The sequence below is a fragment of the Thunnus maccoyii genome, chromosome 22 (assembly GCF_910596095.1).
Source record: "Thunnus maccoyii chromosome 22, fThuMac1.1, whole genome shotgun sequence".
NCBI classification, from domain to species: Eukaryota; Metazoa; Chordata; class Actinopteri; order Scombriformes; family Scombridae; genus Thunnus; species Thunnus maccoyii.
Genome location: NC_056554.1, coordinates 24,205,200 through 24,220,398, shown reverse-complemented (window position 1 = coordinate 24,220,398; position 15,199 = coordinate 24,205,200). Strand labels below are relative to the sequence as shown.

Here is a 15,199-nt window from a genome sequence, read left to right as displayed (position 1 = left end):
TGTTTCAAGACACAAGGAGACGTCACATGGAAGCAGAAGGTCATTTTAAATGGAAGTTTTCTGGAGTTCTGGATGCTCGGAAGTTTTTTTTTTGTCCAGCAGGAATGTATTGGAATAATATACAATAATAATTTTCGCTGACTAAAGGCTCAAATAAATGTTGGAAATCAAGAAATTAAAGTGCTGACAAAAGTGATTGTACACTAAAATTACTCAAAAACAAGACCTTCATCTGAATTCCTAGCACTCTTTTCCAGGTGCTGTGTGGAGTAAAGTATACAGAGTCTTAATCCCTCAGATTTCACACAAAGATCCAACATGTGCCCAGAGTTTTCATTGGTTTGAATGTTTTGCTCCTCCCTCGCGAATGCACAATGGAATAAAAGCTGAGACGAGAAGTTTACAAAAGCAAACGATACAAATAGCCAGTAGAAAACTTGAACTGAACATCCAGCCCCTCCCCCTGGCTGCAGTGTGGAATAAGGAGTGTGTTTGGAGGTTCGCCCCCCTCAGGCTGCCGGTCGCAGATGGAGGCCCACCAACACTCTCCAGATAGCAGCAGTGAGGAGTGCACCGTCCTGGAGGCCCCACCTGGCAAAAATGCCTGCCCGCAGCATGCAGGGAAGGTGAGAGTGCAACATCTGGGGGCTTGTTATCTTCTGTTTTTGTCCCTCAAAATTGGTTTGTGTATGGTGATGACTATGCAGATATATCTCTTTATTGTCACTCGAGTGTTGCAAGGCTGCAAACAGCTCTCTTGCAAACCACTGCAGCCAATCATAAACTGGTATTTCCCCCATATTTATATCTAGCAGCCAAATCAGTGCAGCTGAAATCTGTATGATCATTTTAACATACATGTCTGTCACATTTGTTTCTTTACTGACAAAAATGCAACTTTCAAACTTGGGTCAGCTTAAAAAACTTTGCTGTCTAAAGTTTGTCCACAAGCCACAACTGAGACCCAAACCTAGTCTACTCCTGACCCAACTGCAAGCATTGAGACCCAAACCCAACAAGTGGAGGTAAAGACATTTCCACTGATAGTGGTGCTTGTGCTAATCACAGTGGACAGATGAAGGTGATAACTGGTCAATGGTTGTAACGCAGACTTTGTGAAAAACTAACATGAACATAGCTTCTGTCCGACCTGCATGGTCTGGATGTGAAAGTGCTGTTTTTGTGTAGTTAAATAGTTAATTAAACCAGCAGGAATTACTTTAAATCATCCAATGCCATTATTTCTATCATTTAAATCAGAAGAAATGCATCATTTCATAAAAATCTGTAACAAATGATACTGTAAAAGTAAAAACCACCAAACTAGCATGAGATATGCGAGGTGGCAGCTCACCTGTGTCTTCAGTGATCCCTGGATGACACGCAACTTAGCATGCAATTTAAACACAAGGAATTAATAGAGGTTTGCGAAAGGTAAAATATATTTCATGATGGAGAAGCTTGTGGATTTTATTTTCTGTTTTCTGTTTTACTGTTTTTTTAATGGGATCTGTTGGTCAGAAGCAAAAATACCTCAGAAATGAGTGAAATTCTTGAAATTACATTGAGGTACCACCACAGTGATGGCAGGTTGTCTACTTCCACAAACAAACCAGAATTGTCTTTATAAGCTATTTTTTTGCTCTATTTTGTCCATCACTGACTATTAGCTACACTCACATGATCTAGATCTGTCTCTTTCTCATGCGAGGATGCAGACTGACACAGTCAGAGAGAAAAAGAGAGAAATTTCTTGAAAAATTACATTTGAAAATAACCAAATTTGAACCCACAAGCCAGACCCCGAAGCTTTATGCAACAAAACAACCTGGAACCCAATGCTATGTCTGGAGCTGTTGAGTTTGGGTTGGGTGGCAGAGCTCTACCACAACTTCTAATAACAGTACAAAAGCACCATGAGAATAAAGCCAAGATAAAGATTCTTTATATCAATGTCACCTGAACACTCAAGTTCTCTCTGTAACTATATTCTTCATCTTTTTGTTTCTCAAACCATAAACATCTCATCTCCAGGTGTCAGACCTCTACTGTTCGGCCTGTGAGTGTCCACTTTGTGAGGATTGTGTGTCGGACCATGACGAGCACCCCAAGGTGCCCCTCAGTCAGGCTCTGGAACAACACCGCAGCACCCTGCAGGAGAGGCTGGGAGCCATTCAGAACAGGTATGGGTTGTGGTGGCAAGATTCTGGGGCCTGTTTCATAACAGTGATTTACACGCAAATGGTGGAAATGTCACATTTGATGAATGATTGTTGCTCAGAAATTACAGGTATATTTTTGAGTCCAACAGGGCTGCTTGTGTAGAGTATAGAGTTGGTTTTGATAGGTGAAACATCTCAAAATGAAGAAATTATCTCATGTTGCACCTGCTTTTGAGTTTCTTTCTTCTAGTGCTGATTGCTCACTTCTAAGGGCAACAAGTCCTCCAAATTAAATAAGAAAACATGTCATTGGTTCATGCTCTCCAGAACAACAACTAGAATAGTTGTCTGATCTGACGCCTCTATCAGCATGTTATTTATGCTGGGCTGAATGCATCAATATTTAATGTAGTAAAGAGATTATTAACAGAGCATTTTCCTGATCTCCACAGACTCCCTCAGGTTTCAGATGCCCTGTCCTTCGTTAAAGAGATCCTCCAGCAGCTGACCAATCAGAGAGCTTCCATCGAAGAGGACATCCAGTCGAGTTTTGAGGATTTGCACAAACAGCTGGATGTGAGGAAGAGTGTTCTGCTGATGGAGCTGGAGGTCACATATGGACTCAAACAGAAGGTGCACACATTTAATATTATTAACAGGGCAACATTTAGGGCTAAGATTTCTTTTGTACTCTAGTACTACAAACCTGTTTTTTTTAAACTTTTGTATACTCTACATAGAAGGTACTGTGTGTAATTGGTTGAGCCTGACAAGAATATGTCTCTACATTCCCTACGGTGGCCTCAAAGCCCCAAAAGGCAAGATGAGTGCCGTAAGAGGAAGGAAATGTAATTGGTACAGTAGTAAAAGTGCTGCCTTTTTCCGCCACAAGGATACTTTACCAAATGAAAAAAAACAAACATCAGACCACACATCGAAAACATCATATCTGTCGTCCAACTCCAGGTTCTCCAGGCCCAGGTGGACTGCCTCCTCCGGGGAGAGGAGGACCTCATGTCCACCTGTACCCAGACGGAGGAGGCTCTGGCTGGGGAGGCATGTGTGGCGAGCCTGCAGTTGGAGCGGGACCTCGGCGAGAAGCTGGAGGAGCTGGCTGGCCTCGGCTTGCCATGTCAGCCAGAGGAGAATGACCAGCTGGATCTGGTGATGGAGACAGATGGACTGAGGAAGTCCATACACAACCTGGGGACCATTGTCACAACAAGGTGAGAGGTCAAAGTTCATAGTTACAGATAGATGCAGGCTTGAACTGTTGCCATTATCGCACTGTACCAGCAAAGATGACCACGTTTCAACCCCTCCTCTTCTTCTTCCTCTTTCTGAGTGCGGTGGCGAGCCAGAGCGAGGCCATGGGTGCAGGCCTGGAGCAGTGCATTGTGGGACATCCTTCGTCTGTTACCATAGTGACAAGAGACAAGTCAGGAGGAGCCTGTAAGAGTGGCAACGCGATTCTGTCAGCTGAGGTTTGTTTCACGTCCGCACTCACATAAAATGTGAAGCGATTCTCCCATTAAAACATTACCTGTGTGTGTTATTTCAGGTTTTCACCCCAGATGGCAGCATAGTGGATGGTGAAATAGTGGACCACAAGAACGGGACTTATGAGTTTGTGTACATGGTGCCAAAGGAGGGTGACTTCTCATTGGCTCTGCGTTTGTATGACCAGCACATCAAAGGAAGTCCCTTCAAACTGATGGTCACCAGGGCCTTGGAGGCAGACGTGGAGGTGAAAGGACAGAATAATTTGAAAAAGTTGAAAGTCACTCTGTTTAAGAACATAAATCTAAAATTCATAATTAGACGTCATATTCCCTCCAGGTGTCTCCCTCCACCACCACAGCCACCAACTCGCTAGCCAACGCCACCCCATCCACGGGCTCCTCTGAGGGGGCAAAGAGACGAGGGAAGTCCCCTGGCCAGAAGAAGAAGGGCTCCAAGAGGGCCAGCAGCGCCCTGGGCACCCCGCGACGCAAAACCCAGAACCCCATTGAGGACGACCTCATCTTCAGGATCGGTGAGAGACTGGCGTGAACACAGCAGTGCAGATACACCCAGAAATCTAAAGCTAAAGCTCTTATTAAAGTCATGACATACATCATTTTGAAGCTTGGATTTTGGGTTTCCTGTTGACTGCCCTGTTGTCAGTTTTCCTTGAAAAATCTAAATTTGGAAAACAAGGTGGAGCCAGAATACAGCTATGTGATATGATGAGACACCTGTCAATCAAGCACCCATACCCAAATTTAAGCCTTAACGTCCTTGTTTTGGAACAATAATTTTAGTCTACCTGGCAGTGAGCCTTGTACTCCAAACATTAATTAAAAGCTGTTGAGAAAAGAGGTCCACCATGAGGTCCATTTAGAGCTTTCGATCACATGATCATCATCTCCAGGTGGAGTTTGCCCACTTGTCATCAAATTGTCCAACTCATGATGGACAGTTAAAAATATATATATAATCAAAATCGATGCAGCAGAACCACAAATATTGTCTTTTTTACTCTACACATTCTTCTTACTTAAAACCTTGCACATACATCACCCACAATGCAACTATGACACTTTGGTCAGAGGTTCTGGTGTGTTATGCTAGCAACGGCTAATGTAGCCTGGAGCTGCTAGCCTCTAGTGGAGATGAGACGCTACATAGGTCTGGTAACCTCATGTCTTTCAAACTCAACACCCCCAGATTTTTCTCAAACTTTTAGTCTTCAGCACCAACCAATGCTGACTCAGATGACATCACCTGAGGCGATTTATAAGATTTCAGACGGCACTCTCTGGAGACACAAAAGGCTTTATACTACTTTTTACACAGAGAACACCTGGAAACGCGCTGAGGTAGAAAATTGGTGGAGTTCCCCTTTAATATTATAATCTATGTATATCTATATTAGATACAAGATATTTCTGTATCCCCCAAATTAACTTGTACTCTTGTGTTAATATAATGATAATATGTTTCACTGAAAATTCACAGATTTGATTGTTTTCACTCTGTTTTGCTGTCTTCAGGAACGAAGGGGAGGAACAAAGGAGAGTTCACCAACCTTCAAGGAGTGGCTGCCTCCGCCAACGACAGGATACTGATTGCGGACAGCAACAATCAGTGTGTTCAGGTAAAACACACACACAGGGACGTTTTTTAAAGTGAAGGCATTTTGTCTGGTCTATTTGAAGGGCTGTTTGAGGGTTCAGAGTTGGTTTTAGGGTTAAGGTCAGAATTAGCAATGGAAGAAGTATTCAGATCCTTTATTTAAGTAAAAGTACCAATACATTAATGAATTATGAATCCTACATTCATAATCCTACTGAAAGTACATACGTATTAGCACCAAAATTGAAATTTATTTCAGTCTGCAATCAATAACAGAGACAGTTAGGTCATATACTGTATATACAAAGGAATTTGTGCACTCAAATAGCTTTATTATTATTATTATTATTAGCGTTATTATTGTGCACAACTCCAATATGAAATTATTTGTCCAGCGACATAACTCATATTAGAGTAGGTATAATAATAGGGGAATAGTCCTCCTTGCTGGCCACACAAGAGAGGTCAATTAGAATTATGATTGTTATTAATCGTAATTATGATTTTGCAAGGGTATAGGTCTTTCAAGGTTAAGTGACTGAGATGCAAGCACAAGAAAACACAAACAAGTCCACTTTAATTACATACACATGTTCTACTAATACTACAGCTACAAGTACTAAACACTACAACATTTTACAAACAAGACACAGGAGGGAAAGGGAAACTGGTACACAAGGCTATGGCTAGCGAATGATTCGAATGCATGATGCAGAGTTATCTATTGTGCAGTTGGTATGAGAGACCTGACAAATGGATGTGATGACTGTTACCTGAGAAGCAGTGAGTCAAATCAATGGTACAACAACTTAATTTTGAATTGCTAATTGAAGTTACAAATTATGAAAGCACCAGGGTTTAAGCAAGTTGATGAAAGTGTTGTAGGACTATTTGCTTGCACCCTGGGGTGGTTTCTTGTGGAGAATGGAGTCCGATGTGCTGGGGTGAGAAGCTGGAGTCTGGATCTTGTAATGATGAGTAAGTCTGCTGGTCCGGAGTTGAAATGTTCCCATTGGAAGAGAGCTCCTGGTTCATGCTCTCCTAGACTTGATCCTCAACTCATGACTCTAGACTTTTGAGGTTTTACCTCCTGTTGTTCTTAGTCACATCTTCAGACTAGCCAAATGCAAGCTTTCCACCGGCATGGCAGAAAGTAAGAAGACGGTAAAAAGCAAGATGAACCAGCAACAAGCAGCCCAAAAGAGCGGCCTAAAAACAGCACAGACACTGTTTTAAAGTTTTAGTCTGCCCACCCAGAAGGTGCATCCTAGTCAATCCCAGGGGTAGCAGAGTTCTGGGGGAGCAGAGTCAGTCCCCTCCTGTCCATGGACAGACAGGTACAATTTCTGAATGTGGCTATTCATTTAATCAAAGTATTAACAATTTAGGAATTGCACGATTCTTAATTTTGCATCTTTGATAGTAGCTTTAGTGTTTACATAGCAGCTTTAGTGAAACAAGCAGAACGGTACTAAACATGATGTTAGTGTTATCAAGGATGATGGAATTATGTTAATGGTACATTTCTTGGCTTAAGGCAGTGGAATAAAAGTCTAACTAAAGTAAATAACAACACATATTGTGATATACACACATATCAACATACAACAATAACTGTCCTTAGACAAAATCTAAAACTACATTTGTAAGTCCAAGGGTTTTACAGTCCTCTCTTCTTCTTGACCTGACTGCAAAGGACAGGGGTCCATGCCATTTGAGGGTGTGTGTGTGTGTGTGTGTCACTGGGGCATGGCATATTCTGCAGCATGTCTTGCCTTATGCTGGTTTGCCTGTTGATAAGTTCTTGGGTTGGTCATTCAAGTCCTGAAAATCAAGATCAGTGGGATTAACGTTGGTGCCAGCTTGTCTCTGTGTGTGACTGGCTCTTAGAGGTGAGCTATGATAACCAATGGTGGGTTTTTTTTATCCAAATGGTACTATCAGTTCACACTGGGGTGTGAACTGGTCCTCCCATCTCGCTGGCTCTTGTAGCTTGAATGATCAAAGATAATTTGGGTCAGTGGTCTGGTTTGGTGACCATCCAGGAGATGGGGAGTTCCTTATCGGATCCTTTCTGTTTGCAGGAGGTTGTTTAGATGGTCTGGTCAGTGAGGAATTTGGGACTCTCACTTATATGTTATTGGCCAGCATTCCTGGGGTGTTGAAGGAAGAGCTGGTTGCTTGTGCTGTCTGCCTTCAAAACATGCAGGGACTTCATCCTTCATATACTACATTAGTCCTCAGTTTGTTTTTATAAACATGCAAATTCCTCTTAAATCATACTGACTTTCTTTCATTTTAAACAACTGTTGGACATTTCAGGTAATAACTGATTTTTTAGCTCTATGCATTTATAAAAAATAAATGAAGAAAAATGCAGACAAATGGCCCCTCTGACTAATACATTATTCTACATAAATGTTTAAAGGCATCCCAACCATATACTGTTTTTTTAAGGGATGGTTCAAACCACTGGTTTATGCTTTAATAATGTGTTGTATTTTATTGATTATTATATATTTTTTGATGTTTATTCTTAAAGTATGATAACTACAGATGCCAAATCAATGTAATGGAGTAGAAAGTACAATATTTCCCTCTGAAACGTGGTTGAATAAAAGAGTAAAATGGCATAAAATGTAAAGTACAAGTACTTCAAAATTACTTAAGTACATTACATAATTACTTTCCACAATTACTGAATTCAAATGTGTGTGTCTCTGCTGCAGATTTTCTCCAACCAGGGGGAATTCAAGAGTCGTTTCGGGGTGCGGGGACGGTCGCCGGGGCAACTGCAGCGACCCACGGGTGTGGCTGTGCACCCCAGTGGTGACATCATCATCGCTGACTATGACAACAAGTGGGTCAGCATCTTCTCCTGTGATGGCAAGTTCAAGGTAGGTGGGATTATTTTATATTGACTTCTTCAGGAACTTTTTAACTACTAGTAAGCATAAAAACAAGTTGTCAATTGACATAAATCTAAATTGTATTTATTTGAATGAATCTTCCTCCTCATTGGTTGTATTCATTGCATTCATCAGGCGAAGCTTGGCTCCGGTAGACTGATGGGACCAAAGGGCGTGTCCGTGGACCAGAATGGTCATGTGATTGTAGTTGACAACAAGGCGTGCACTGTCTTCATTTTCCAGCTGACTGGCAAGCTCATTGCCAAGTTCGGTAGCCGAGGCAATGGGGACAAGCAGTTTGCAGGTAGTGTGCATGTGTGTGTGTGTTTTCAGTTGTTGATGATAATAATGATGTACATTTTTACTTTTCATATCCATGAGATGAGAGAAAAAAGAGTGAAATTTATGAAAAACTACAAAGGTTATTTTCTGGAGAAAATATGTATTAAGAGGAAAGGTGGTGTAAATTGTCATAAATTATACCAAATAAAACACTGCTGCCAGACAGAAACCTTCTTTATTCACACAAATAAACTGTTCAGAACTTCAAAAAATGAGAGTAAGACCCGTCCCATTCTCAAATGTTACACAATATTACACTCAAGTGTCAAATGAGGTGTAATCATCATAATGTATGACTAACAAGTACAAAATCATCTTTAGGTACTATTTATTCAGAGTTTTAACTTTTAAAACTCAGCTAATCTGCTGCATCAAGCTGACTGGCATGTGATAACACCCTTCTCCCACTGAGCACCACCTACGTCAATGTTGTGAGAAGAGTGCAGATAAAATAAAGAAATTCAGAACTCTCTAATTAACCAAAAACTAATGATGCTGAATACATTTTCAGGGCCTTTTAAAGTGTCAGTTGAAAGCTGTTGAGGCATCATCAGTGTAATTTGAAGTCTCAGTTGAAACATTGAAAGCACAACCTATTTTTTCTGTCTGCTCCTGTCCTCAAGGTCCACACTTTGCAGCAGTCAACAAGAACAATGAGATCATTGTGACTGACTTCCATAACCACTCTGTCAAGGTACTGAGTGAATATTACCTTAATCTAAACTTACATAGGTGTACAGGTAGATATTAAAATTCTCTGTTCTGTTCAGGTTTTCACCCCAGAGGGAGATCTGGTGTTGAAGTTTGGCTCTAACGGTGAAGGAAATGGCCAGTTCAACGCTCCCACTGGTGTTGCGGTAGATGTCAATGGGAACATCATTGTAGCTGACTGGGGCAACAGCAGAATACAGGTACAGAGGGAAGAAAGGCAGATGGATGTATTTGATGTGTTTTTTAATTAAAGCAGCTTTAATCAATATTTTTATATTACCAATTTAAGAAATGACACTGTGTAATGCGTTGGGCGTGGCTTGTAGTGATGAATCTAAAAGGTGATGATATGTTAGTGTTGTGTTGACTACTTGTTTCTGCTGAAAACTAGTGGACAAAAATCTGTTATTGTTGTTTTGTTGGCAAGAAGTTTAAATTAATTTGCAACATCACAAAATGTGGAGAAAAAAAATTGAGTGAGTTGAATTCTTTGAAAGGCATTTTATTTATAACTTTACAAAGCCAGACTGAATTTGTGAGCTTCGTTGGATCAGTCCATGAACTGTGGGTTAACATCGTGCACGAAATTGAGCACGACTCATGTTTAATCAGAAACTACCAGGTTAAAGGCTGATCCAAAAACCTGCAAAGTTATTCTGATGTACACCCATTGATGACATTCCTGACCCAAGCAAATCCCTTGAACCTGAAACCTTAAACTGTACCTGTAAGCATATGTAGACCAAAATCTGTTCTTGGGAGACTTGTGAATTACTGCAGCTGTCGAAACACCTTCTCCCTCTCTGTCCAAACATTTCCAGGTGTTTGACGGCAGTGGCTCTTTCCTCTCCTACATCAACACATCAGCAGACCCTCTGTACGGACCCCAGGGTTTGGCCCTGACCTCTGATGGACATGTGGTGGTGGCAGACTCTGGCAACCACTGCTTCAAAGTCTACCGCTACCTACAATGATGGAGGCTCGGGTGGAGAAGTGAAGCCGAAGGAGGCCGGAGAGACAGACGGAGGGAGCAGTTGTCTGAGTGAAAAGATACGGTGCACGATGTCAAATTCTAGAAATTATTGCATGAACCTCTACCGCTGCCTGTAATGATGGGAGGAGGGATGAACAGAAGAGAGGAGGAAGCAAAGAAGAAGGATCTTTACATCATTAGAACCACAATGGAAATTTATTTTTTTGCTGATTTTGATGAGGTAAGGTCATCAAAAAATGAAACAGCAGAGAGCAGAGAATTTGAGGGAATGGTGGGACAAAGATTGGTCTCTGAACTTAAGTCTAAATAGGGATGAGGATAGTAGCAGATAAGGGGGAATAGAAAGATAAGATGGTGGATTCAAAAGTTTGCTGCCCTTATGCCCTTCATTTGAAAATTTAATGCAAGATTGGAGTAAAAAGTTATGGATTAATGATCTCCGGAAACTCTGGAAATCCCTCTTTCTCTCAGTCTCAGTGGAAGGGAAATCAAGAGAAGAAAGCAAGAACAGATAAATGCTGCAAGAGAGGAGAACAAAACCATTTTTGGAAAACCGCTGCTTCCTTAACCCACAATGGAGTGAATGATGGATACACAGATCAAAGAATAATCAAGGGCATGAATTAATAAATCAAGAATGGTGTTTTTGAGAGAATGGAAATGTTCTAATGTTCTGCCTTCTTGTATTGTAATAGACAGAAAAAAATGGCCAGTGAGCTAAAAGTGGTCTATGTCTTGGTTTGACATCATTTGGTCCTTCAGGTCATCACCACAGATTTCCTCTATGGTTTTTCCTACCGTAGTTTACAATTGGATACCAAACAGCCAAAAGCTAACATTAGCTAGCTACTCTTAGGGCGTTTTCTGACCTGGACCTTTATTCCGGTTGAATCAGACTCTGGTTTGTTTTCACCTACGGTGTGATTCGTTTGTTCAGGTCTGAACAAAGCAATCACATTCGGGTATGGCCCAGAACAACTGTACCAAGACCCTTTGAGGATGTGGTCGTGGTCCAGATGCAAGTAAACTTTTGAGTGGTTTATTGTGGTGGGAACGGGATCCAACCTTGATCCGACTTAACTACAAGGCTAAACTGCTCCCGTAGCCAGGCGCAAAATCATCAGTTGCTGGCAGCTAGCCCAGAGAATGAATTGAGGTTCAACCTGGACTAACAATAAAGTTAGTCTCATTTTTGATATTTGGCAGATAGGCGCTTCCCAAGGACCCTCTTCCATTGTTTACGTTCTTGCTCTTGCTCCAGACACAACTATCCAAAGAGTGGAGACAACTTTCTCAAATGAAGAAATTCGGAAATCTCTAACGTGAAATAACCAAAACTTCTCTAACTTTTCAGAAGATGGAAGAAGGCCATGTACGATCCCGTCACTCAATCAAGATGCTGATTGAGAAAATGAGTTTTCAGGGCCTTTAAGGTGTCAGTTAAAGTGCTCCTGAGTTTAGGTTTTTGAGAGAAGAGAACATTTTCCCCTGGCCTGTAGTGATACGTTTTGGTTTGCTTGGATTTTTTCTGTGTGAAAAGAAACTGAACCAAGTGTACCAACTCATCCACTGATTCGGACCAGAGCAAACAAACAGGTTTGAAAATGCCCTAAGAGTTAGTTGTCAGGTGGCCATTGAGCAACGCACTCAACTTTAAACTGGTACAGCAGTAGAAGACTGTGGTTGTACTGGGAAACTCCCAGCAGGGAATGCTGTAGATATAAATCAACCAAATCTCCATGACTATTGTTTTCGCTGTCAGGGTGTCATAAATACATTCTACCCTGGGATGTTCATGAAAGAATTATTATTACTAAGTGATGGGCCAGTTTTAGCCCATTGTCCATTGTTTGTACATTAGGATTGTCTGAATATGGAATGTTTATTTTGTTTCTTGGCATATGCTAGCATTCTATACAAGTCTTAGGCAATAGATTCATCATTAGAAAAGACTGCTTGACTCTGACTGTCTGAATGATTGATTTATTTGATTGGGTGATATAGTAGCTTTGATGAGCAGAATCATCCATCTATGCTTGGTCTGAGTGTTGATCTATTTTTTTTCCACTGAGAAACTTGTTGCAAGGAGAAAAAAAGTCTATAAATCTATCCTATATATTTGTGAAAATACCTTCAATAATATCATGTAAAACATTCAAGGTAATCAACATTTTTACCCACTAATTTCTGCTTGCCATGTCAACGACAAAACAAGAAGCTGAGGAAGGAGATTCTAGAATGTTTCAGTTCATTGCCAAGGATTCTAGAATGCTTTAACAATCCAGAGAAATGCTGTCGCTTGCCTCTATAAAAGTGTTAGTGTTGCAAAGTGTGAGGGGCTGCTGGTACCGGAACTGTTTGTCCCCGTTCTGTATTCCATTTAAAACAAAAAAAACTTTACATGATATCCTCAAATATCCTTGAATTCATAACACTTCATCGTTGAAGTTGAGAACAAAACAAAAGCCCAGAAATTAAAAGTGAACCGATTCACGCTGTAAATTGTAAAATCTGTTTTCTCAACACAGTGATCTTTAGCTTCCGCTCACTGTTAGCGGCGTATGTGGTGTCTCTTGGATGTTTCTTGCCGAAATGCACCTCCGGAGTCTTGGTTAACATCTACCAAAGAACAAAATGTTAAGAAAATGCAGTTGTTCATCTTTTGTACTGATGATTTAACCGGAAGATTTTAAAGGGATGGTTAAGATTTTTTGAAGTGGGTATGTATGAGGTATTTATTCATAGCCAGTGTATTACCTGCAGTAGATTTGGGTCGGCACACTCCCACCTAAAAAAAAGGCACACCCAAAAAACTCAATATCAGTGTAAGTGTATCCTATATTTTGAATATTTTCACCACTTTACCTTGCCGTCAGACAGCCCTTTTCTTTGGCACGACATTTTCTCAACTGTAGAACTTCTGTGTGTGTGGCATACAGAATATCGTACAGAATAGGGAAAAACTTCCAGAGCCAGCTGCCCTTCAGACTTAGCAACTGTATCCACAGGTTCTGTCATCACCCATAAAAGAGTACCTCAGTGTTCTGGAAGCATGCTTCTGTATTACGTGATTGTTGACTTCTAACATAACACTTCCAATTTCAACTGCAAGCTCCCATTTTCCAAACAATGCATCCTACACCTAGAGTTACAGCAATGTCAAGTACAGTAAAGGACATGTGACAAATGTGAAATTAAGCATTTACAAATAACTTTTGGAAAAGTGCTATGTAATAATAGTAATAGTAACACGATGCAAGGCATTTACATCATGAGTCCTTAAACCGTTATTAAATAGGCAAGAAAAGCTTTTAAGTTACTCACAACAGCATTCATTTGGACAGCTTAAACCTGCATCATGAACACACCGAAAACATCAGTGGCTAACAAAAGCTTGTGTTAGAGGAAATGGTGTCCTTAGTGTCAGTTATTTACACAATGACTTTATCAGACAATATTCAATAGCATAAATATACTGCATTCAAAACTGATCAAGGATTTTTAGGAAACTGTATGAGTAAGTTATTATTTATTTATTTATTTATTTATTTATTGAATTAGTCATTTAAATCTTTCTATCTCGCCATTTGATTGTGTTCCACCTTGTGCATTGAAATTCTTAAGTGCCCATTACATTTCTTCTTTTTATACATTTCATCCATTATGTTGCATCAAAATATGATTGTTGGTATTTGATACATTTTATATTGACTGTTATGAGTGGACAAATCAGCGTTTGTTGACATTATATGGGGGGAAAAATCAAGCTATCTAGTTAGCAAATTTGCATTTCTTAGCTAATAAGTTAGTTTTGGCTGATACAGCCAAGTATAATGACCAAGCTTATACAAGTGGTAACTGTTCAGGCAAGGGGGGTATTTTCAAAGGTTAATACTGTCTGTTGGGTGCAGCCAGTTATAAGCTAACTCAGTTGCTTTTGGATGGTTACAGCCATTGGTTTCAACGCTGAATGCTAACAACACCAACAATACCACTTTTTTATAGATAGCTTAACAGAAAATTGTTATGATAACTGCATGTTCAAGAATTAAAAATACAGTTGTCATATCCCCAAAACATAGTTAATTTAGTTTCTTTAATCATGCTGATTGTCAGTCTCTTCATGAGTTTGTTAAAAGTATGTTCTCTGACTTTGTTTGGGCGCCTAATAATGCTGCTAAATCTGCTAAGTTGCTCATCAACAGTGATCTGAGAGAAAATATGGGGATTTGCAGGCATTACTGATTGTTTCAACAAAGTCAGGGAATGTATCTTGAAGTAATCTGGGCCTTGTTTGTTGGATTCAGCCTTAATGTCATTGATACATTTGAATGTTGTTTTAAAGTTGATATGATGGAACTGCCTTCTCAGTAATCTTTGATTTGTATCACAAACAGACATAGCAATTAGCTGATAACATCTCAAACATGAGGAGTTAATTTATAGACTACACATCCATTTGAGGGAACTGTGGTTCTGGAATGAGATTTTCCAAATTGCTCTCAAATAATATTCAATTATGGCTTACAAAAGATTGTCTGCTACATTTTCAGGCTGGTGTCAAAAAGAAATCCCTTAATGAAGAAAACCTTGTCATCATGTGGCTTCGGTGTGTATCACTGTCGGTTTGCATCAACATTGTACATAAGTTTTATTTTCTTCCTCAAATGGATATGTAGTGTTTTGGAACACAGCTCTTAAAATACTGATCAGTTTCTTACGGTGTTACTTGCCTGCTCTTTCTCTCTCTCTGTATTTACTATCTGTCATGTCTGTTCACTGTTATGGACTGTCGCTTAATATTCACACACACTCAACACCGAAATAAAGCATTGGTTTAAATGGAAGCCACTTTGTTTGTTTTTGTGAAAAGTCCATGTATTTCATGATCTAAAGGTGTTTTACTGATATTTGTATCCATATATCAGTGACACTGGGACTTGTCAGATTTTTTTGGGTGCTTG

General features: G+C 40.1%; 1 protein-coding gene across 1 annotated transcript; it reads left to right on the top strand.

The window, feature by feature from the left end:
* Positions 1–246: 246 nt before the first annotated feature.
* Positions 247–15,082, top strand: LOC121889605 (tripartite motif-containing protein 2-like). Its single transcript, XM_042401692.1, has 14 exons — positions 247–626; positions 2,035–2,183; positions 2,615–2,795; positions 3,129–3,388; positions 3,508–3,646; positions 3,724–3,909; positions 4,002–4,197; positions 5,198–5,301; positions 8,009–8,176; positions 8,324–8,492; positions 9,154–9,224; positions 9,301–9,441; positions 10,063–13,752; positions 14,789–15,082. The coding sequence occupies exons 1-13, from the start codon at positions 528–530 to the stop codon at positions 10,213–10,215; spliced, it is 2,016 nt and encodes a 671-aa protein (XP_042257626.1). The 5' UTR covers positions 247–527; the 3' UTR covers positions 10,216–13,752; positions 14,789–15,082.
* The last annotated feature ends 117 nt before the right edge of the window (positions 15,083–15,199 follow it).